Source organism: Pollicipes pollicipes, unplaced genomic scaffold (assembly GCF_011947565.3).
Source record: "Pollicipes pollicipes isolate AB1234 unplaced genomic scaffold, Ppol_2.1 Scaffold_6138;HRSCAF=7277_pilon_pilon_pilon, whole genome shotgun sequence".
Classification (NCBI taxonomy): Eukaryota; Metazoa; Arthropoda; class Thecostraca; order Pollicipedomorpha; family Pollicipedidae; genus Pollicipes; species Pollicipes pollicipes.
Genome location: NW_023596818.1, coordinates 20,533,562 through 20,557,030, shown reverse-complemented (window position 1 = coordinate 20,557,030; position 23,469 = coordinate 20,533,562). Strand labels below are relative to the sequence as shown.

The window sequence follows — 23,469 nt, the reverse complement described above, 5'->3', positions numbered from 1 at the left end:
GAGTAACAAAATGTTGTGACAACAACCATGAACGGACTGCCATTGTACGGTGTTTGCCGAGCAGCCAACGACAACTGCAATGAGGAGCCAGTGCTCCATCATCCATACTTCACACATCAATCACTGCAGGAATGGCCACCAAACAGAACCACATCTGAGCGTTAATGGGGCTCGCGCCTTCCGAGACCCCCCCCCCCCCTCCCCCCACACACACATTTTGGTTCGGCGAGAAAAACGTATGATATACATATGAAAGGATTCCGGCACTGACCACCAACATTCGTACAAGAGAACCGGCGGCCAGGCGCGCGGCGGCGGCAGGCTCGCCGCCGCGGCTGACACTCACCGGGACCGGCGGGCGGCACGGGCAGCGGCGGCGGCTGGCTGGGCAGCGGCGGCTGGCCGGGCAGCGGACCCGGCGGCGGGCCCGGTGGCGGCATCGGTGGCGGCCCGCTGAAGTGGGGCAGCGGTGGCGGCAGGCCCACCGGCGGCGGCGGCGCGCTCGGCATGGGCGGCGGCGCCGGCGGCGGTGGCAGTGACGTGCCCGACGGCGGCGGCGGCGCGTCGGCGAACAGCTGGTGCGGCCGGTCGGCCTGCGAGAGCGGGTTCTGCGCGGCCAACAGGCGCTCGGCCGCCGAGCCGTGCCGCTCACCCTGCGCGCAGGCACACAAGGCTAGAGGGACGCGCCACTCAGCACACCGGCCGCAGCGCCGAGTGGCCGGTGGAGTGAGGACGCCGGAGTGACGGCGCCACAGGGGTATGGCTAACGCACCGCAACAGACGTGGTTCACTGCTCTCCGCCGTCCGACGGACGGCACCAGTGACGGGCTTCGAGAGCAGTCTAGTAACCGCCACAGACGGCGGCACTCTCAGATGCGAGCAGCTTATCCGCAATACTAGCATTCTACAACTGGTAACCAGGTGGATGGGCTCATGCGTTTTTAGCATTACGACAAAGTGCACCGTTTCTGAGCCTCTGCTGCGAAATCGGACGCCAATCTTCGCCGTGTGATACGTCAGATGAAGTTGTCCCGCTATAACTTTTAACCCAGGGAAGCCCCGGTTGCCATATGATTAACCCAGAGGCATCGCGGGAAAAAACTCACTCAGCTATGCTGCTTTTGTTTTGTTTGGTGCCGCGCAATATACGGGCGTCGTAAGGTACATAACATTTCATTCAAATCGCAAAATCGCTGCTATCCTCTGAGTTCATGTCGGCGAGGACCAGAACAGACCAGCTGTCACGCTTCACGATGTTCACTTGCTGCCCCACAAGCCGGGAATGCTGCCCCACGCAGCTAGGATATTGTGCAATCAAGGATCTGGCGTTTATCGCCATGACATAGGGGTTGAATTCTGTGATGACATGAGTAGCTCTGACCAATCAAAACATGATCGTGGTGTCCGAATTCGTCGCTGGCTTGAGCCTTTCCCTAAGTCATAGGTTCTATACGTGCCAAGACCGGAGCGCTCTGGGTTTACCTTATTGTTTGTATACTCTCGGTGCTACCTAAAGTACTATGACGCGTTGGCCTTATACGACGGTAGCGTCCCAGTGTAGCGGCGCTGTCTGCCTACAGGCGCCGTGTAGTGCTCAGGCAGGTAGCCACACAAATCCATGGCTGCTGAGGCCGCCCACCACCCACCTTTGAGTCCTTCTTGAAGGCGTACGATATGGAGATGGCCCGGTTGCACAGGTACTGGCCGTTCATGGCGTCGATGGCCGCGTCGGACGCCTCGAAGCTGGCGTAGTTGATGAAGGCGAAGCCCTTGCTGTTGCCCGTGTCTGGGTCCCGCATGATCTGCCACGGCCGACGAGAGACACGTGAGACGCAGCGACAGCATGGCGGCGACTCCCCCAGTCAAGGGACGGGATGAACACACTGCGCTACACCAGCCACCCGTGCCGGCAACTAAGCTCGCATGCAGACTGTGGCGGCTCTGGCTTGAGAGCGTTTACGCCTCGTTATGCAATCATCCAACCACCTCTGATTTAGATGGGAACTGTACACAACAGACAGCAGCGATGGGCCTTGCGCGGCGTGGCCTGAGCGGGCGACAAACGCGACAGCCATTATCTGCCATCACTGGACGCGGCCAAAGTCTGGGCTCATGGGGCCGGACGCCTTTGGGAGACTACACCAACAGGTTCGACCGACGCGTTGGAACGTACGCCCTTCATTCACAGCTTAGCGGACAATTTCGCTAATGTAGCCCTCAGTAGCCCCCGGCGCATAATGCAGCAAAGGGGCGGCTTGAAAATTGCCTGGCGATAGATCGGCTGTGTGCCGGGACGATACATGGGACCACAAGCCTGGCGACTTTTGCAGATTCGGTTCACTGGTTTTCAGTTCACATAGTCGCGGCTGAGACCAAAACATTCAGAAGATGCCGATGTTTCCAGGCAGGTATGCAAAGGCGCTCGGTCGTCGATGCCAGAGCAGTCGATATACGACCACGCGCTGAACTCAACCGCTGTGCAGTTTTCACGGCTCGATCTCGGTCTGGCCGTTTGTTGAGTTTGGCTGTTTGTTTCGCCGTTTTCATGGCCCGATTTTGGTTTGGCCGTTTGTATTTATCTGTTTGCTGAGTTTGTTTGGACCGTTCGTTTGGGGTTTGTGGCCGGTTTGAGAGGGTGCCGCTGGCCACTTTTCGGTCCGGAGTAGGCGCACTCCCGACACCGAACGCTGCAGATCGCCGACTGACTCGCAGACGGCAGACCGAGTACCAACAGTGTGGCGATTACGCCTACGCGTGCGGTGAACCGGAGGCAGAGACTGGGTACCGACTGTGTGGCGGTTACGCTACGCGTCCAGAAAACCGGAGGTACGGGGTTCTATTCTCCGCGGTGCCCTCCCTTCCCGCCAGGGTGAGAGGCAGGCGACGCCACACATCCCCAGTAGCTGGGTGCGTCCTCAAGCCCCAGTCACACAGACGGCGGGCCGGCCTGCAACACGCGGTTAGTTTCACGTTCATATCCACTCCGGCTGCCAAGATCCCACGTCCACACGAAAAAACGCCCTAACACAGGCGATTGCCCGGTCGGTGTACGCGAGCATGCGACCTGGCCGTGCCCATCGAGCCCTCACTCCTGGCCAGTACGGTTGTCCACTCTCTCCTTAGTCCAAGTGTGCTGGTCCTGTGTCATTGCGACGCAGTTATCGGTGTCTGGGTCTGATCTCTATCTGTCTGGCGCGATTTTTTACGGGGGGGGGGAGAGGGTTTAACAAACGTCTCGCCTCCCATGTTAATCGAAAGAGGAATGTTAAATTTTGCCTTTACTGCACTATAGCAGGAAAACCGCCCATCATCAACCGTTCTGCGTGCAAATGCCTAAACGTTTAAACAACATAACTAAATAAAGTAATGCACCCCTTGGCTCCTGAAAACCGCTTATAACTGAGGTAAATAGCTGCGCAGATATTATCTCCTCCCCCCCCCCCCCCCTGGGCAAAAGCGTGAAGCCCGGGCCCGGCCAGGCCGGTAGAATTACAAATGTTGTCCGTTGTTCCGCGTTCAGGGAAGACCCTTTCGGCCCGCGGCACCCATCGTAACAAAAGATCGGCCAAAATACGTCCTGTGGGTCACCTTTGAGTTGGTCTGTGGGATTTGCGACGCATCTCGCCAGTTCCGTAAAACACCATATTCAACCTGGTTACAATGACATTAAAAATGTCAAAAGGGTCCCAATGGGATAACACTGGTACAAAGGGTACTACTCCGTGGGGTCCCAGCGACGAAGTATTTTTGGTAACTGGCATAGCGATGAACGCCATACATAGATAGCAGTCCGTGAAGTATTTCAGTTCAGTAAAACGCCTTATTCAACCAGGTTACGCCGGCACTGAGGATGCTAAAAAGTGTCTAAATGGGGTAAAAACAATTAAAAAAACTCCATGGGATCTCAGCCAGGAGGTATTTTGCAACTGACATGGTGATGACCACCATAACTAGATAGATATATAGATAGATAAATATCTTAGATTTAGTATGCTCCATAACATGGCTCTTCCGGCATCTACGTCGCATACATTGAACACGAAAGTCAAAACACATGGTCATTATGGACGGTGGTAAAAAGGACGCAACAGTCACCTCGATCGCAGGTAAGCGACTACGCTGTTCTTTAAGGCCAAGGCAATAACAATGGAAGACGGCGAACGTCTGGTGGCGGCGAATTCCACGTACGAGCCGCTCGGGAAACCAATCATCGGCGCGCGAGCTCGGCGCGCACTGGCGGGAGCTACCGCATACCGTCAGCTGGGACTCGAGTGGCACGCGAGGACACCGAGGCAACACTGACCACCCGTCTGCGCGACGTCTCAAGTGCACGGGCCGTCAGACAGGATGCTTCGCATCGTCATCTTCCGTTCAGTGATCGGCAGGCGCTTTGGGTCGACCCACCAAAAGCAATGCGGGCGACGCGCGGTCGTGGTTATTTCGGCTGAAGACGATGCGGGCGACGCACGGTCGTGATTATTTCGGTTGAAGACGATGCGGGCGACGCACGGTCGTGATTATTTCGGTTGAAGACGATGCGGGCGCCGAGGTCTAGCGCTTTTTGAACCCGCTATTTATGTGCAGCTGAGCAACAGTACCGAATGTTTGGAAACATCCGCGCCTCTATCATCATCCTCTTGGTCTCTGTCGGTTCGCGGTGCCTCAAGCGGGCAACCAACTGGACAAGCGCAATCAGAATACTGTAGTAACGACACATGATGATTGATATGTAATTTCCCCACCTGAGGGTACAGCCAATTGCGACGCCCAGGACCCTTGAAGCATTACAAAGCTTTGATCTCGTCGTAGCCGAGTTTCCCCGTTAGCTGTAGGTCGGCGTGAGGCAGAGTGAAGCCTGATCAGAATCATTTGTTTTTGGAAGAGTTCCTCCTTACACGGTTCCGACAAAACCACTCCAGTTTAAGTAGCGCCAAGTTTTCTCAACACGATTTTTAAGGTTCAAAATGTTAACGGGTGGGTTGGTGTCGAGTAACTAGGTGTCATCAGCACGCATGATGATCTTAACGCATAGAATGTGCCGTGTGAAGTAATTTGTGAAGATCGAAACAAGACTGGGCCCAATATGGAGCCTTGCATTACGCCGTGCGTGACACCCAACACGCTGGTTCCGCCCCGCATGACCTGTGTACGACCCCCGGGCCATGCACTGAACCACTGGGCATCGATGCCATACTACACCGGCTTCTCAGGGAGGCGACCGTGCTCAGCGCTGTCGAACACCTTAGAGATGTCGGCGGGGACCAATGATGCCACCAGGCCTCTAAGTTGTCTGTAGCAAAGATGACGGCGTCAAGCAGCGCCGCATGCGTGGCGAGGCCGGGGCGAAATCCATACTGTGATATATAGATATATATGTATAGATATATAGATATAGATATAGATACAGATATAGATATAGATATAGATATATATATATACATATATATATATATATATATATATATATATATATATATATATATATATGCCGGATGCCAATTATAGCTTACAAACATGGCCTGGAGGCCTTGAGTTGCTCCTCCATGCCGCTGGAGGATGCATGCTCTTCCATGCTCACAAAAATGTCACGGGGTGATTAATATCACCGCCCACGAGCGATACTCTCATGCCTACCGCTTCCAGCTGACATTCTTAACTTAGAAAAATGTTATACCCCGCCCACGATCAAACCGGACGCAGATGGCAAGAGCAGCGCGCGCACTTGTGATGTCGCGGGCCGCGGCACGTGCTGCATCCCGGTCAGACGGCCGGGCGGTGCGGCAGGGCGGTCTGGACGGTGCCGGCCGGCCACACCCATCACCGGCTCAGTAGGGGGCTGAGCCGAGCCTAGGCCCCGGACCGCGGCACGTAATGCATCCCGGTCAGGCGGCTGGGCGATGTCGCAGGAAGCTGAGCCGAGCCTAGGCTCCGGGCCGCGGCACGTAATGCATCCCGGTCAGGCGGCCGGGCGGTGCGACAGGGCGGTCTGGACGGTGCCGATTGGCCACGCCCATCACCGACTCAGTGAGGGGCTGAGCCGAGGCTAGGCTCCGGGCCGCGGCAAGCCTTGCCGCTCGGGCGACGGCGCTGTCGGCCCTGACCGAGGGGCAGACCCCCGCCCCCACCCCCCAACAATATGTGATTCCACGAAATTCGTGACTGATGCTGACAGTGCGCGCGCACTGGACATGACGAACTGGCTGCTGGCGTGTGGCCATGAAAGCCCCGTTACGGTGGCTATGCAACGGAGCGGAGCCAGCTGACCCTCACAGCTAGACACGTGGCGTGTCTTGTGGCCATACTTACCTTCCACCGATAGGCTAATGACAAGCTCCGGGCCGGCGATCCCAGCGGCCAATGGTGGCTCAACCTTTGTAACAAGTCGAACCGCTTCCGAAAACGCTCAGCTAAGCCCTTTCAAAGTGGTTTCAGCAAATAAATGTGTTATAAATGCAATAAGACCACCGTATCGCGACGATGCGTTGTTCCTGAACTGTGCCTATTATATCGACTGATGCGCATTTTGCCCTTGATTAAAGCAATCGAACATAACAGGTGCACAGTTTACGAAAAGTACGGGTACCCAAAATATTGAAAACTCCCCCTGTGCACTGAAGGTGTGGACAATCACACAGACGAAGCAAAAGCCACGTAAATATCTCGCTGGTGTCTTGTACGGATCAACATAATTTGCTGTATAAACTTCTTCAACATGCACTGGCCCTATAAGCATAGGTGGTTCTGAATGGAAACCAACCTCGAAACAATCATATTCATTAAGTCAAAACCATTTAAAGCGAGTGTGCCACATTTGGGGAATATTTTTTTAAAAAAACATACTCTGATGAAAGCTTAGCACCAGAAACGTCTGGCAATAACATTGGGCGGTGCAAAGGCAGCACCAACAAGACACCACAAGCAAATCAATTTCAACTGTTTTCTAGTGCAAATTACGCAGTCAACGTTTTGTCACAACGCGCACTTTTTCCGCATAATACCAGAGTGCAGCCCTAATTCGCGACAGCTGACGACGGCAGAATCTGCTGAGGGCCGTCGTCAGCTGTTTTGGGCTACACGTATTCACTTTCAAGTTCTTTTAACCCGCATATAGCGGGCCCGCAGACTTCAAAGTAACACCTCTTCTGGTATGGATGAAGACAGTGGGAACGAACGTTCGTGACTGGCACAGCGGACGGCGTAAGCCGTTAACCGAGAAGCGCATTGATGGAATTTTTAACCAATGCGTCACCATACTATGCGATACGCCTGTTTCCCAAAGCCAAAGTAGGCATCGAAATGGCCCGCTGCGCTTAACGTCATGGGGAGAAACAAAAAACCAAAGCCATGGTATGACATTTTTTCGGATTCACGTGATCATGTCTGCATAGTTATCCACCATTTTCCCTAACAGTGCGTTCCACGCCCCATAGCACTTATTGCACAATCATTATGACCAATTTGTAACCTGCAAAAATTACAAAAAATACACTTTATGAAAATATTACTTCCATGGTGGTGAGCACTGAGTAGGGAGTTGCATAACATTTTTCCCTACGAAGTGGCTACTTCAAATCGTAACTCTGAGCTTCTCAAAAGGACTTCGAGAAAATGATCAAATCAGAAGGTGGCATACTACCTGCATGTCAAAGTTTCGCATAAGCGTTCCGAGGGGAAACCGGGTCGTCAGACAATAAAAAAAGGTCATGAACCGGTCAAGTCTGTGATATAAGAAGGCTGGTTGTCTCCGTTCTTCGTGAACACAAGACACCTGAAACTTCCGCCCAGGCGGTCACTGCGTCGGGAATGGGATGTGACGGTCCCGGGAACGCAATATGGTGGTCTTCTTCTGCATATAATTGTGAGAGAAGATCTGAAGTTGCACCCGTACCGCATAAAAGTTTCACAACCAATAACAGAGATGAACGAGAAGTGCGTTAGCTTGTGCCGTTGGCTTTTACAGAATACTTCTGAGGACCGGCGTTTTTGAACATCCGACAGGTTCTCAGAAGAATCTCTCGGAGACACCCCGCGATGTACGTCTGGGACCAGCTAGTACCACGCATAACACTACCATACCACGCAACGCCTTGAGGTTAGGTTTGTCGCGAGTGACCAACTTGTAATTGATACCATGCGCGGAACCTTTAGTCTAGGGGGATTTCACTGGCGATCAATACAACAATAAATATTAAGTAAATATAAATATAACAAATATTAAATAAATACATATGTAATATCAAATAAACTTTATACAAAACACTAATAATAAATATCAGGTCACATAGATCGACGATTCTTAAGGGATTTCGATGAGTTTAAATACACGTGCTAACGTATTCACCTCGTAGTACGGAATTATGAGCTTCAACACAATAGTGTTTACAGAAGCAACGCGGTTACTTTTGTCCCGCAAATATCACTACTTCAAATGGAAAACCTTAGCTGTTGAGAGTTGAGGAAAACTTGTTCTGAGTTCCTCTCAGGCGAGGTACGCCAACAGACCAATCAATTTCGACCTTTGCCCTCCCCCTCCCTCCGTATCATCCAAAGACAGTGGCATACACGAGACAAAATCTCAACCGAAAATTTACCAGCCCCAGTAAAACTAAGGCTTTGATCTGCGGGCCTCCCATTCCCCCGCCCTCCCCGACCCCAGTCGCCACATCTTTGTGGAGTGACCTCCGCCGCGCTGTTCCCCGCAGAGAAGTCTCCGTCAGAGCCTGCCACCGACGCCGTGCTAGCATTGATCCACACAACCCTCTAACCTTGGGCGTTTGCAGGATGACGCCGAAGGCCGAGAACGTGTCGTACAGTAGCTTCTCGTCCACCTCCGGGTCCAGGTTGCCGATGAAGATGTTAGCCCCGACGTCCAGGTTCTTTTGGTGGGCTGACGCCTGAAACCCGCGTTGCGTGTGTCACCAGGATCACGTGCGCCGCGGCCACCTTTCGGCTAACACACGCGTCACATGAATATCGGAGCCACCGCCGACACAGGTGCACCACTAGACTGGCGGACAGACAAGTGGACGTGCCACAAGACGCCCCGAGATTTTGAAACACGCGCCACAAAACTCCACAGGAGCGAATGACACAACCCCACAACCACCGCCATGCGCGTCACGTGACCCCCGCAGCTAGCGACACAACTGTCACGATATTTTGACAGACAAGTCACAGGCAACCGACAAGTCAACCAGCGAAAAGTCAATGGCATGTATCACAAGACATATGGGGTTGCTGTCACGTGTCATCAGACGTCGTCACTGACACCAGGGCAAAAGCCTCCCGGACTTGAAGACAGGCGTGCCGCAAAATGGTGGCTGACTAGGCGAAATCTCACCGGCTGCCCAATCGGTCACCGTCACCTCAGAAATGGTGCGTTGTTGACGGAAACACGATGGTCCAGCATCCCCGCACGTCCACAAGGGGACGCGGACCACTTTCACCAAACTGATAACTCACATCAACGTGGAACGGTTCGGACTGTTTGTGGAGTCCGGCGAGGCCGACGCCGACTCCCGCGCCACAGCGCAATTAGCCATTACGCCATGACTTCGCCTTCTGCGGGGCGCAGCGCACGGCCGGCCGCTCGCCATCTGTGAATGTCACCGCCACGCACTTCCCATCCGCCTGCCGCACCCCCGCCAGGGGCCGGCTGGCCGTCCGAGGCTCCGGTGCGCCGGCAGAAGCGGCCGGCCGCTGGTGTGACACCGTCCAGCCCCCTTCCTCCCCCCCGGCGGCCGAGCAAAACCCGACAGATGGCGTTCGGTGGCGGCAGCACGCTGGCGACGCCGCAGAGCAATGCCGCCGCCACGCGGACGGACGCTTCGCCGGACAGTGACAGGGCTTGCGGCCAGACATGTGCCTGGATCCCTAGGATGGGTTCACCACCCCACTGGGTGCCATGTTTATCCATGTTAATCCCATGTTTTATGTTTGTCCCATATGGATCCATGTTCATGGTATCCTGGGACCGGGTCCTGTAACTGTTTTTGGGACTCCGGACACTTGTCTGCCTGCGGCAGTTTTACGGAAGCATCGAGGCGAGGTATCGGTGGCGCGGGCGGCGTAAGCGCAAGGCGCATCCTCCTCGTCTGATAACTGGTGAAGACTGCTCCACCCGCGACTGCTGCTGACATACGCGTCGGCTCGGAATCTCACCAGAATATTGCTCCATCCGCGACTGCTGCTGACATCAGAGCGGGCTCGGATCCCCACCTGAAGATCGCCCCATCCGTGACTGCTGCTGACGTCAGCGCCGGCTGGGAACCTCACCTGACAATTGCTCCATCCGTGACTGCTGCTGGCAGCGCCGGCTCGGAACCTCGCCTGAAGATTGCTCCATCCGCGACTGCTGCTGACATCAGAGCGGGCTCGGATCCCCATCTGAAGATTGCCCCATCCGTGACTGCTGCTGACGTCGGCGCCGGCTGGGAACCTCACCTGACAATTGCTCCATCCGTGACTGCTGCTGGCAGCGCCGGCTCGGAACCTCACCTGACAATTGCTCCATCCGCGACTGCTGCTGACATCAGAGCGGGCTCGGAACCTTACCTTGTTGACGCGTATCGGCTTGCCGTACAGCTTTATCATGTTCATGATTTTGATGGCGTAATCGGCGTCGTCTTCGCCCATGAACTCGACGAAGCCGTAGCCCTGGTGGTTCATCGTCACACGATCCTTGGGCATGTGCACGTTCACTGCGGACCAACAGACACGAGGTCAGAGCCGACAGCCGCCAACCCGGGCCCGAGAGGACCGGCGAGGCACCGTCAGACGGGGTGGACTGCAGACCAGGCTGATCGCGGTGTTGCTGACCTATATATGTGAGAGCGAGACGACCGAAACCCCGACCTGCCAGCTATCCAATGTTCCTTTTGACCAGCTGAGCTTATATAACACAACGATCACGGGACTTCTTTCGCGCGCATGAGTTGTCCACAAAACACCCATCTGAAACACTAACATGATCAACGTAACAGAAGCTTGTGTTACAGTCGCGCGATACCAGTCAGAGCTAGTCATATGTCTAATTGCGGGCAGAGAGAGAGAGAGAGATAAGAGAGATGAGAGAGAGAGAGAGAGAGAGAGAGAGAGAGAGAGCGAGAGAGAGAGAGAGAGAGAGAGCGAGAGAGAGAGAGAGAGAGAGAGAGACAGAGCGAGAGCGAGAGAGCGAGAGAGCGAGAGCGAAGAGAGATAGAAGAGAGAGAGAGATAGATAATAGAGATGATAGAGAGGAGATAGAGAGATGAGAGAGAACAAGGAGACAGAGACAGAGACAGACAGAGACAAGACATAGACAGAGACATAGACAGAGACAGATACAGATACAGAGACAGAGACGAGACAGATACAGAGACAGAGACAGAGACAGATACAGAGACAGAGACAGAGACAGAGGACAGAGACAGAGACAAGACAGAGACAGTATACTAGCAGACAGAGTACATATGACGAGACAGAGACAGAGACAAGACAGAGACAGAGACAGAGACAGAGACATACAGAGACTAGACAGAGACAGAGACAGAGACAGAGACAGATACAGAGACAGAGACAGAGACAGAACAGAGACAGAGACATATACATATACAGGACAGATACAGAGACAGAACAGAGACAGATACAGAGACAGAGACATAGACCGAACAGAGACAAGACAGAGACAGAGACATAGACAGAGACAGAGACAGAGACAGAGACAGAGACAGAGACAGAGACGAGACAGAGACAGAGACAGAGACAGAGACAGAGACCGATACAGAGACAGAGACAGAGACAGAGACAGAGACAGAGAATACATAGACAGAGACAGAGACAGACAAGACAGGACAGAGACAGAGACAGACAGATACGAGACAGAGACAGAGACAGAGACAGAGACAGATACAGAGACAGAGAGACAGAGACAGAGACAGAGACAGAGACGAGACAGAGACAGAGACAAGACAGAGACAGAGACAGAGACAGAGACGAGACAGAGACAGAGACAGAGACAGAGACAGAGACAGAGACAGAGACAGAGACAGAGACAGAGACAGAGACAAGACAGAGACAGAGACAGAGACAAGAGACAGAGACAGAGACAGGACAGAGACAGAGACAGAGACAGAGACATAGACAGAGACAGAGACAGAACAGAGACAGAGACAGAGACAGAGACAGAGACAGAGACATAGACAGAGACATAGACAGAGACAAGACATAGAGACAGAGACAGAGAGAGAGAGAGAGAGGAGAGAGAGAGAGAGAGAGAGAGAGAGAGATAGAGAGTAGAGAGAGAGAGAGAGATAGAGAGAGAGAGAGAGAGAGATAGATAGAGAGAGAGAGAGAGAGAAGATAGAGAGAGAGAGAGAGAGGGACGGATGGCCGCGAGCCAACTCGTAAGTGCAGGCGGAAAGGAGCACACCGACCGCGCTGGGGCAGTTCATCGCCGTGTCAGGGTGGAAAACTTCTGCACAATCCTGCACTCGTCTTGGCAGGCACGCTCACACGACCATCTCATTAGAGCGAGAGTTATTTCTGCGATTGGTAAATGACCGGTCCAACCTCGTTGAAGAATGATCGCAAAGGAGAACCTAAGGGCGGAAGCAACGGTTGGGTCAAAAGTTTAAGACAGAAGATGGCAGTAATTAGAGCAAATATTTCCCTCTGGCCTCTGGCATTTATTTGGTGACGTAACAAACCAACAAACCATATAAGATTATCAGTTTTTGTTGAAAAAAAAAAAACACTGGCATTGGTGTGGGAGTTGCTTTTTGACTGCTGCAAATTTGACCGGATACTTCCGATTCCACTTTTATTGGCATAGAGAGGGGGTGGGCGTGGGTCTGCCTTTACATCAAGCGTTCGCAACTTCATGGGCCATTATGGAAAGCTCTGACTTAGCTCCGGTCCGGCCGAGACATGTTCTTTAGCTCTGGCTTGGCTCCGGTACGGCCGAGACATGTTCTTTAGCTCTGGCTTAGCTCCAGTCCGGCCGAGACATGTTCTTTAGCTCTGGCTTAGCTCCGGTCCGGCCGAGACATGTTCTTTAGCTCTGGCTTAGCTCCGGTCCGGCCGAGACATGTTCTTTAGCTCTGGCTTAGCTCGTGTCTGGCCGAGTTCTGCCCTTAGGCCTTGGCTTAGGTCGAGTCCGGCCGAGGTCTGCCCTTTAGCTCTGCCTTAGTTTATGTCTGGCCGGGTTCCGTCCTTTAGCGCTGGCTTAGCTCATGTTTAGCTGAGTTCTGTCCTCTAGCTCTGGCTCAGCTCGTGTCTGGCCGAGTTCTCTCCTCATGCTCTGGCTCAGCTCGTGTCTGGCTGAGTTTTGCCCTTTGGTCTATGGTGGGTGCAATGAAGATTGTTTTCCCTTTTTTGGATGGGCTTCACGCTGTTTTATTCCTTGATGCCCTAGAAAGCACCAAACATGAGGTTTTCAATGGAAGAGGAGTCAAACAGCAAACTTCCCTCTTTGAATGTCCTCGTACACACGGAAAATCGCCGCCTGCACACTTCAGCGCACCGAAAGCTCACTTTTAGCAGTCTAGTAAATTTTGCTTAAGTCGGGATTTGACATGCATTCCAGAATGGCTGAGATTTGTGTCATATGGATGGCTATCTTTAGTGCGTACCATATCAGCTCAACTATCGATTCGTTCATGCTTAACTTGAGTACCCGAGGACGTACTTTCAAAGCAGTCGTTCCGTTTGAGGATTGCGCATTCGTTCACTCGGAGGTTCCTTGACTAAGATATCCTTTGACGTTCCGAAATTAGAAATATTTTGTCCTGACGCACTCCGGCTCAGACTCTGAGAACCTTGCACGTGAGATTATCCTATCGATCTTATAATCCGATCGAGACTTCAGGCTTTTTAGATCTTTGGATTATTTCATCAATTTCGTCTAAATAGGTTCCTCTTCTCAAACACAAGGATAGATTAGCTACGTATCGCCAATCGAATGCTGTTAACGAGTTTTGCTCTGTCTCGTGTAAGACATGGCTTATTGGTTCCGCCGGAGTTGGCAGCAGCCGGTTGAAACAGCCTCTGCAAGCCGGTTTTTACCGCTTCAGACCGCTAGGCAGCAACAAACGGTGGCAACAGCTGTCAAACTGACTGAAACTCGAGCACTGTGGAACGAAACACAAGCCAATAAAGCAGAGTGGAATTGCAGAATGACAAGATAAAAGTGCATGCTAAGTGCTGCACCTGCAGACATATGCCTGGCATAAAAAACCTCCCAAGATCCTTAAGCACAGAATTGTATGCAGATGCCTATTGATCCGGTATCCATCCTTGGTACCCAAGTACATGTCCATATGTTACGGTTGGTGTGGAACACGGGACATTCAAAGAGCTATCGCAGGAATAAGGTCTGGCTGACAAAAAAGCAAGATGTCAAGACAAAAAAGCGTGCTGTATGAAGATGCGTGGAACAGGTTGTCATTAACATAAGGCGCACAAATAGTCCAAGCAGTTCCTGCGACATAATCTAGTAAGTATTGTCGCCAGGGGAGAAGCTGCAAACCATGGGCACGTAGCAGAAAACAGCTAGGACAGTTTACACCAGGTGATTATAGCCCACCCCCGCAAAACAATGTGACAAACAAGATAGGAATGCTTTGTTATGCTTCTTAAATAAACTTGCAATGCTTCACTTTTCGAACCGCTGCATCGTCAGGCAAACAGTGCTTACACCAAGAGGGTTTTACACGCATCACGCATCCCACAAATCAACTTAAATCATCATTACAAGAACAAACAATGACACACATCCCATCCCTAGAGCTCAACGTGTATTTCACGTTATCAAAAATTCCGATGAATATGACGGAATCGTGTTGCGTAGCGACGGGCGAGTTATAATAACAAAGTATACATCTAAAAATTATCTTACCCAGCGTCAAATATGTCCTGCTAACTTACTAAAATCGGAGGTCAAAACTGGAGTGCCACATGGAAATAAGCACGGTAGTATTGGGGATGGGTAATGTTTCACATGCGATTGTTTCATCCTGATAGACATCACCTAATATTACTGCATGTGGCTGTAAGTTCCGAAATGTGAAATCCAGGGTTTCCACTGTATCCGGATGAAACTGGTTCATGCCGCCTGTCATATTTGGTTTTACTGATTTTACCGATTGGAGCCGACGCTAACTGGCAAAAGTCAAAATGCTGTAAATACCCTTTTCATTAACTACATTACAACACATTTGCCAAGGACCAGTCAACATGACCACGCAAAACGACAGCCCTAGCAAGTTGATACAACGGCATAATCGAAATATGTGGTGTAGCTGCTGTAATTGGTGCACCATTTAGTGTTTAAACTTGTACGTAAGGAACGCTGCACATGGCTTGTGTTACATATCACTGCTCCTTCTATAACCGGTTGCAGCATGTTACCTACCGCACAGAAGAATGAGTGTATTGTCCTGCACTTAATACTGCTATATAACACAGAGGAAATAGTCATAAAAGTTCCGTTCTGTTCGTGCTTATCTTATGTTTACTATGGTAGATCCATGAGAGATGAACCATGAAGCCACGGAGACCACTGTATGTCAGAAATACATTTTTCCGTTTTGCTGCAGGTTGGCATTGCAAATTCAGGGTTAAGCCTCCCAAAACAGGATGATCAATCTGCTCCTGCATATTTTAGCAGCAGTTGTCACTGGGTGGTCAACACAGCATTGTCAGGCAATCAATTTGTCCATTATTGCAAGTCTGGTTGTTGCACGTTGAAATCAACATAGTTGCGTATTAAAACGAATACCAAGATTTTTTTGTGATAGCAGCATGCCATTTGTGGGGATTCAGTAGAACACAACTATGCAGTAGGTTTTCCTGGTCTTGCTGCCCGTAGTTTCTGTCATGTTTCTCAGCGTCCAATCAGTCAGCTCAGATAACAAGATAATGTTCTCATTATTACAACAGAAAGAACAACCAACACATCACGCAAAATAGCTTTGCAAGGATAGTAGACGTGCTTATACGCCGCAAATGACCAACGTGGTTGACGCGTCCTTAAAGCTCAATAACTAATTTAAAAAATAACGACGACAATTTGGATTGTTGAAAGACAACTGATACACTTCTCAAGTTTTGTTATGACAATATTGCAATCGATCTACGCTGGTGTAACCACCATCGCACTCCACGCCAACTGCCTTGACGAATGGTTGACGATGCATTTCAAGATGCAGTTGACGAAGCGCTTGGCTGACGGTGCTTCAAAAGAACACATACGATACGAACGCGGCCGTAGCATTACCTGCGACGACCTCACAAGAAACATCACATCACATCATCATTGTCAAGGAGAAAGGTTTATAATCTGGAGACCGTCACGATCGAAACATCGTCCCGTAAGTAGCAGAGTGGGCACAGAAAACTTCGAGAAATGCATATATGTCAAGACCTCGAGCCGATAATATATGTATATATATATATATATATATATATATATATATATATATATATATATATATAGCACAATGCTTGAGGCTAGCCAGAGTGGCAGCATGATCAGTGTATCCTTTTTGTTTCAGAGCCTGGAATGGCGATTACAAATTCCCTGCAATCGGAGCATGACTAATGAAGGTGGTTTTAAAGGCACTGTTTACTATGACAGCTTAGTTCTCAGTTCCAGACCTTAGTTCTAACTAGCCCGCATAATGCAGCGCGTCACGTCAAGAGAAATGTAAAAACTTTGAAGCGACGACGTGGACAGTAGATTTCCATCGATTTAAAAAAAAAAACAGCAAGTCATTTCTTCACTATCGGGCACAACAGAACAGCTTTGGCGGCATGAGGTCAACACGTCAGCGTATGGGTCACATAAAGTGGCGCCAACGTGTGTTATTGTGTGTGTGCCATTGTGTGTCGTGTGAGAACCGTAAGTGCCTCCATAGCTTCATCGCACTGTTTTATGTTGGGAAATAATGTGAGTGATACGCCTACCCAGAAGCGATTGCTAGTATAGCTATTGTTTGGCCGCTAATGTATACTGACTACCACAACTATGCAGATGTTTGCCGCTATGAAGTGATGTACTCGGACCGAGTCGTGGTGGCGACAGACTGTGCAACTTGACAACGGACAGTTCTCGCTCTTCGTGATTCACCCCTCTCTGGACGCGTTTCCCTTTCTGTCAGTCCGGGCCGGCATCGCCTTGATGCCGGCGCCGATGTTCCACCATGCACAACCACCGTAGCAATGCTGGTCCCGGCCACTCGGCCGCAACCAGCCGGTTGGCAGCGCGGGTCCTGAGGTGCAGGTGATCACGCTTGTGTCGCACTGCATGGGGACTGGGGCTGTCAACTGATGAAAACAACAGGGCAACTACTGCCACCTTTCTCTAGTGTCACCGAAGATGGTGACGTGTGCGACACAGTGACGGGCAGGCCCTCAGCGATCAAGGTACGACAGATCAAGACCGTACGCAGAACAGAGGTGGGCCCCGGAGTAGGCCGGCGGATGCCAGGACGGTGATTGGTCGACAGGCGGTGCCAGAGCGCCAGTCGCCGGCTGCACTCACCGACGGGCCCGGCCTGGACAAACAGCTCCCAGAGGATGGCTTCCGACACCTTCTCGTCCAGGCCGCCGCAGTAGATGGTGGCATCTGGCGGCGCAGCACCGGCCGGCCCGTCAGCGGCGTCAACCCACGGCAGAACGCAGCAGGCACGGAACCAGCCGGCGGTCCGAACTCCCAGCACAAGGTAACAGACGGGACGCCAGCTTACGGGCATCGTGTCACTTCATGTCGGGCCTTGGTAGGTCACTTGGGAGGGGCCTTTTGGACTCAATAAAAAAGGTTACATAAAATGAAGTACTATGTAAGTGGTACAATTAATCAATTTTCAGATTATGCTGCTAAAAATGTTCCCATCATCACTGTCAGTCATCATACATGAAATGGCTCTCGTACGTGCTTTCAATCAATGAAAGCGCGACACAGAACATCGCACTAGAGCTCTCTCTCTCTCTCTCCCTCTCCCTCTCCCTCTCCCTCTCCCTCTCCTCTCCCTCTCCCTCTCCCTCTCCCTCTCCCTCTCCCTCTCCCTCTCCCTCTCCCTCTCTCCCTCTCCCTCTCCCTCTCCCTCTCCCTCTCCCTCTCCCTCTCCCTCTCCCTCTCCCTCTCCCTCTCCCTCTCCTCTCCCTCTCCCTCTCCCTCTCCCTCTCCCTCTCCTCTCCCTCTCCTCTCCCTCTCCCTCTCTCTCTCTCTCTCTCTCTCTCTCTCTCTCTCTCTCTCTCTCTCTCTCTCTCTCTCTCTCTCTCTCTCTCTCTCGCAGCCACCGGCTGTAAACACAAAGAATAACACGACTATCTTTCAGTCTCACAGCACGCCGAATGTGAATGGCCATACAGCGATACGATAAGCCTCCTCCACGATACCACACGGGGAACAGGCCGGGGAACACAACACTAGCGCCACCTGGAACCAACGTCCAACAGGTGGCACTGCGCCGTCGATCACGGTAAGGTATCACTCCATCCAGAAGTGGCACCGCCCGGGGCGCCGCGGCGACGAGGCCGTCGGAGGGGGAACTGACTGCTGCCACTGCCGGGCGACGGGGCCGTGACACGCCGGAGTCAGCCGCGCGGCGGCAGGGGCACCGGGGCCTGCGGCGACCCGCTCGCACTCCCCACACAACATTGAAGGCCCCGCCACCCTGCTGCAGGGCTATGCCTACGCCACAGCCAGGCTGGAGCCTGAAAGCCGCCAGTCGCACGGCCATCAGTCGTCAGATTGGTCTGGCAGGCCAGTCTGACAGCTCGCCTGACAGCCGGCCTGACAACCGGCCTGACAGTTGACCGGACAGCCGCCGGTCACACGGCCATCGGTCGTCGGATCAGTCTGACAGCCAGCCTGACAGCTTGCTTGACAGCTGGCCTGACAGCCGGTCTAACAGCTGACCTGACAGCTGGCCTGCCAGCTGACCTGCCAGCTGGCCTAACGTCTGGCGACCGCAGACCTGAAGGCCGCCGGTCGCATGGCCACCGGTCGTCAGATCGGTCTGTTCATCCAACAAACACAGTAAATTTTGAACCCACTGGCGAGGGACCACCGGGCCGCAACATCACACCACTCACGTTGACATTCAGCACAGGTTTGATGGAGATAAAGTACAGAAATTCAGCTCATATTCTTGAGTAGTTGAATCTATCTGCTTCATAAACTGAGCATTAAAATAAATGCAGCAGCTTCCCACTTCTATCACAATTATAGCATCAAACAAGGAAAAGTGAACTGATATATGGAGCATTAATATTTCAGCTGCACTGCTTGGTCCGGTGCCCAGATTTCCACAATCAGCTGGGCACACAAAAAAATCCATACAGACATAGGACATGAAGATATCTAACCAACAGCCACAAGGGTCCATCGCGATTGACCTACCTCGGGTTCCACACATCCTCAAAATTAATCACCTGACCTACACAAATTTAGCAGTAAATGGGATCTTCAGACCAACCGAACTTGTCCGAACAATTTTTGAATATAATAAGTGAGGGGCTTCCTACAACTTTGTTTGTTAGCCCATTCCAACAACTCACTCCTGTGACTAAATGACATCTGCCTTTTCATAGGTCTACTCTGACCTTTTAATAAATGAAACTGGTTTCCTCTATGTCTCATCCTTATTTATTTGCCTTGTTCCTAGCCACCCCACATTGTTTTACACCCTTTAAGTTACTGCACATTATAGCCCCTAAGTCCTTATCACTTATATTTATCATAATTGAATGACATCTGCCACACAGAAGTATAATTCACTTGTTTATTTAGGTCAAGTTCAACTTCAATCATCTGACCAGTATTTTTATGATAGCCCTACCAATTTCATACCATCAACATATCTTAGCACCTTACTCCCTAATCCCATCTCAATATTAGTAGCTAAAATAATACCTAGGTGATGACCAGTCTCTGGACACCGAGCAAAAGTGACCTGGAAATACGTGACACAATAAAGCTGGTATTTCGGTGCAGCAGTCCACATGGGCCATGTAATAGAAATATTTTTACCAGTGACAGCAAAAGGCTGAAAATCAGCAATAACATCACATGAAAACTACCACACATGTCACATATGAATTGGTAACTGCTGAAAATAAAAGTGGTCTAGTAGCTGACACATTCAAACACAATGTTTTATAACTATAAAAAAATCATAAAAGCATGATTCCTAACACCTCCTGAAATGTTTCATCATCCTGCTCTAAATATTTCCATAAAAGGAATGCATGCAATTTTGTGTTAACAACATTCTAAAATGGACAGTCTCTCACCCTGGTTTCTTTCTGATATTGGTCCTGCTGCCATCTTGACTCAATGTCAGGCTCAATGGATTTTCCACCTGAAAGACCTGAGGACCACATGGATCTGTTAATGGTTGAAGGTGTTCATAAAATGAGAAGTTCAAATGAAAATAATGATGCATAGTGGAATATATACACCATAAATTAAACAATAAAATAGTGATATATTCTATGCCAGCAGGTGCAAACATGTAGTCCAGTAATGAAATACAATGGATAAAACTTGATAAGAAGCCATGAATGCATTTTATCACATCAATACATTCTATGTTCTAACTAATGCTACAACACAATACATGGCCTGAGCCACTGATCTGTAATGGAAAATATAAAGGCTGCTGAATGATATTAGGTATAAAGATTCAAGCTCTAAAAACCCTTATTCTCAATGATGGTCCCAATGCCCTTGGCCATTGACAAAGGTCCATTCACAAATTATGTTAGGTATGTATTGTTGACCATTTTCAAACCTCCCTTTCCCTGGTTATGCAGTGACTATGATGGGTAAAACTCCTCCCTGTTCCTTGGGTTATGTTTTCAGCACATCATCAAAAATAAACATTCTGTCTGTGGGAGTTGCCAGCAGTCTCCCATCTTATTTCTTATCTCATTTTGCTGATCAAAAGCATGCTAACTCCAACATAACATAACACAGGAAGAACCTCTTCCTCTGTCCCTTGTATGTCAACCAATCAGTAATGAGTATTTCAAATCTGAGACTTAAAAAAACATAAAATCTGGGACTTAAAAAAAACAGAGGGATAGCCTTGACCCCTCATCATGGCCTTGATGTATGAGCTTTCTTACAGGGAGTGATCTTCATTTATATGGGGTTTTGAGCTGAAATAGCCACCTTGAAGACTTCTTAGTGCAGTTCACAGTCCTGCCCTTCTTGCCACATAAGCCCCTCTAGTACCTGAGCAGCATGCCTGTGACCATGGGAACAGGTACAGCACAGAGAGTATTTCAAAGTCACCTTGGTATTCATGACATCATAACACCATTCAAATCCTGTCATTCCATAAGCCATGTGGCAATCAAAGCCAAAAACAAATATATGATTGTTGAGGTACCCATATCTGAATCCATGAGATCAATTGCCAGATATATCAATTGCTGTATATATTGTCACCTGGCTCTAAATCACTATTGTGCAAGTTATAATGAGGTAACTATACAATGTGTTGAGGATGACAGTCATGGTGTACAATGGTACCTGACACTACAATATTAAATTGTTCACTAACTTGTTTGTAAGATGCAACATAAATAATGATAAAACAGGAACATTGAATGGAAAACTTATTACCTTACCCTCAAAATATAATAATTACAACAACAGAGGTCGGTCAAACATCAGTGTGTCGCACCAATGACACTGATCCTAATAGAACATGGGTTGCATGGGAATGAGCAGGGAGATTTGTCAAGTGACAATGATATGGTCAAGTCGGGTTAGGTTAGGTTAGGTTATTTGGTAAGGTTACGGTTAGATCATGCTAGGTTAGGTTAGGTTAGGATAGGTTACATTAGGTTAGGTTAGGTCAGGCTAGGGTCAGGGTATACATTGCTACTTCATGTTAAGAAAGAGCATCGTACATCAATCATTGTTTTCATGGCAGAACATATCATAATTTATCGTAAAACAGGTCATCTAAACTCCTACCTTGGAACTTAAATAACTACAATAGCGAACATCTGAGCGCAAACACGCAGCAACCACGACCCTGGCGCCATTTCTAAGCGTGATCACAACATTACTGTGCATCAAGAACCATAAAAATGCATGAGGCCAAGGTGACAAGGATCCAATAAAATGTGTTTCTTGCATGTCCAATCAGTCTTTCATATTGTTTGTAGGTTGGTCAACATGGTGGGGAAATATGATGTTTTTGGGTGGGAATGAAAAGCAAGATGAGAATATGGTGGCTAAACAAAACTTCTTAATATGGTACATCTATATGGCAGGGAACATGGATGCCAATGGGACACTGGGTTGACAGGGATAGGGTGCGGGTTAGGTTAGGTTAGGTTAGGTTAGGTTAGGTTAGGTTAGGTTAGGTTAGGTTAGGTTAGGTTAGGTTAGGTTAGGTTAGGTTAGGTTAGGTTAGGCTAGGCTAGGCTAGGCTAGGCTAGGCTAGGCTAGGCTAGGCTAGGCTAGTTTAGGCTATGTTCTGGACTAATCTGGCCTGTCCATTTCATAAACATACCTAGACAAGATAAGAAACACTTTCTGTTGAGTTATTATTGCTACCTTGGTCCTGTACATTTTGTATGGTTCTTGATAAGCAGAAATATTGGAATTATGCAACAACACAGAAAACAGCACTGGGGAGTCAAGGCGGTGGGGTGCATGCTGCGCCCAGCTCGCTATCATAGTTATTAAAATTAGAAGGTAGGAGCATGATTCTACCTGTTTTGAGATTATTTACAATATGTTCTGCCCTAAACATGACAAACAAATGGTGTATGATTTTTTTAAAAAATGTTAGGCACCATTGTATACCTACACCTAGGTTACATTAGGTTAGGTTAGGCTATGTCAGGCTAAGTTGTATTCGGTTCTGGTCTTTTTCATACTTTCTTCAAAAGGCAGTATTCTTGGAAGAATCACATGTCAACTTTACTGTAACAACCCCTGGAACACTCAAATGTTCCCTATTGACATCAAAGTTTGAAGGTAACAGTGTAGATGTACCTGTTTCATGATTATTGATGACATTTGCTACCTTACAGAAGACAAATGTACAATGCCCTTTTGTAACATAAGGTTCTTACATCAACCTACACTGGGAGCTGGTTTTGTCATATCAAATGTTTGCTTTAATATCTTCATAGGTAAAACATTCCCTTATAACCTTTTACGTCACAAATTTCACAGTCTGTTACACCTAAATATGAAATGCTACACCGCCGCTTTATCATTAAAATGTACTGACTATGCCGGTTTTTATGTACCCAATTAAAAATGATCCATAACGTTCTGGACCGAATAAAAATGTTCTCCAAAATAATTACATACCTGTCCCACAGAAAACTTACGATCACGACCTGCAATAGACGTATTAACCACAAATCACCAGGAACGAGGCCACAGAACCGGACCGAACAACGAACGTTTCTGCTGATGCACGAGGCCCTTGCTCCTTCACGGCGCCTGAG

The 23,469-nt window shown here is 49.8% G+C and overlaps 1 protein-coding gene across 1 annotated transcript; it reads right to left on the bottom strand.

Annotated features, from left to right (window-relative positions):
* Positions 1-371: 371 nt before the first annotated feature.
* LOC119106288 (splicing factor 3B subunit 4) lies at positions 372-23,469 on the bottom strand (the record flags this gene model as incomplete). The annotated part of the gene is made up of 7 exons (XM_037229904.1): positions 23,330-23,469; positions 20,278-20,354; positions 17,522-17,605; positions 10,555-10,700; positions 8,766-8,894; positions 1,647-1,802; positions 372-653 (listed from the first exon to the last, which is right to left on the bottom strand). Coding segments are annotated over exons 2-7 (831 nt in total), but the record flags the coding sequence as incomplete, so codon positions are not given.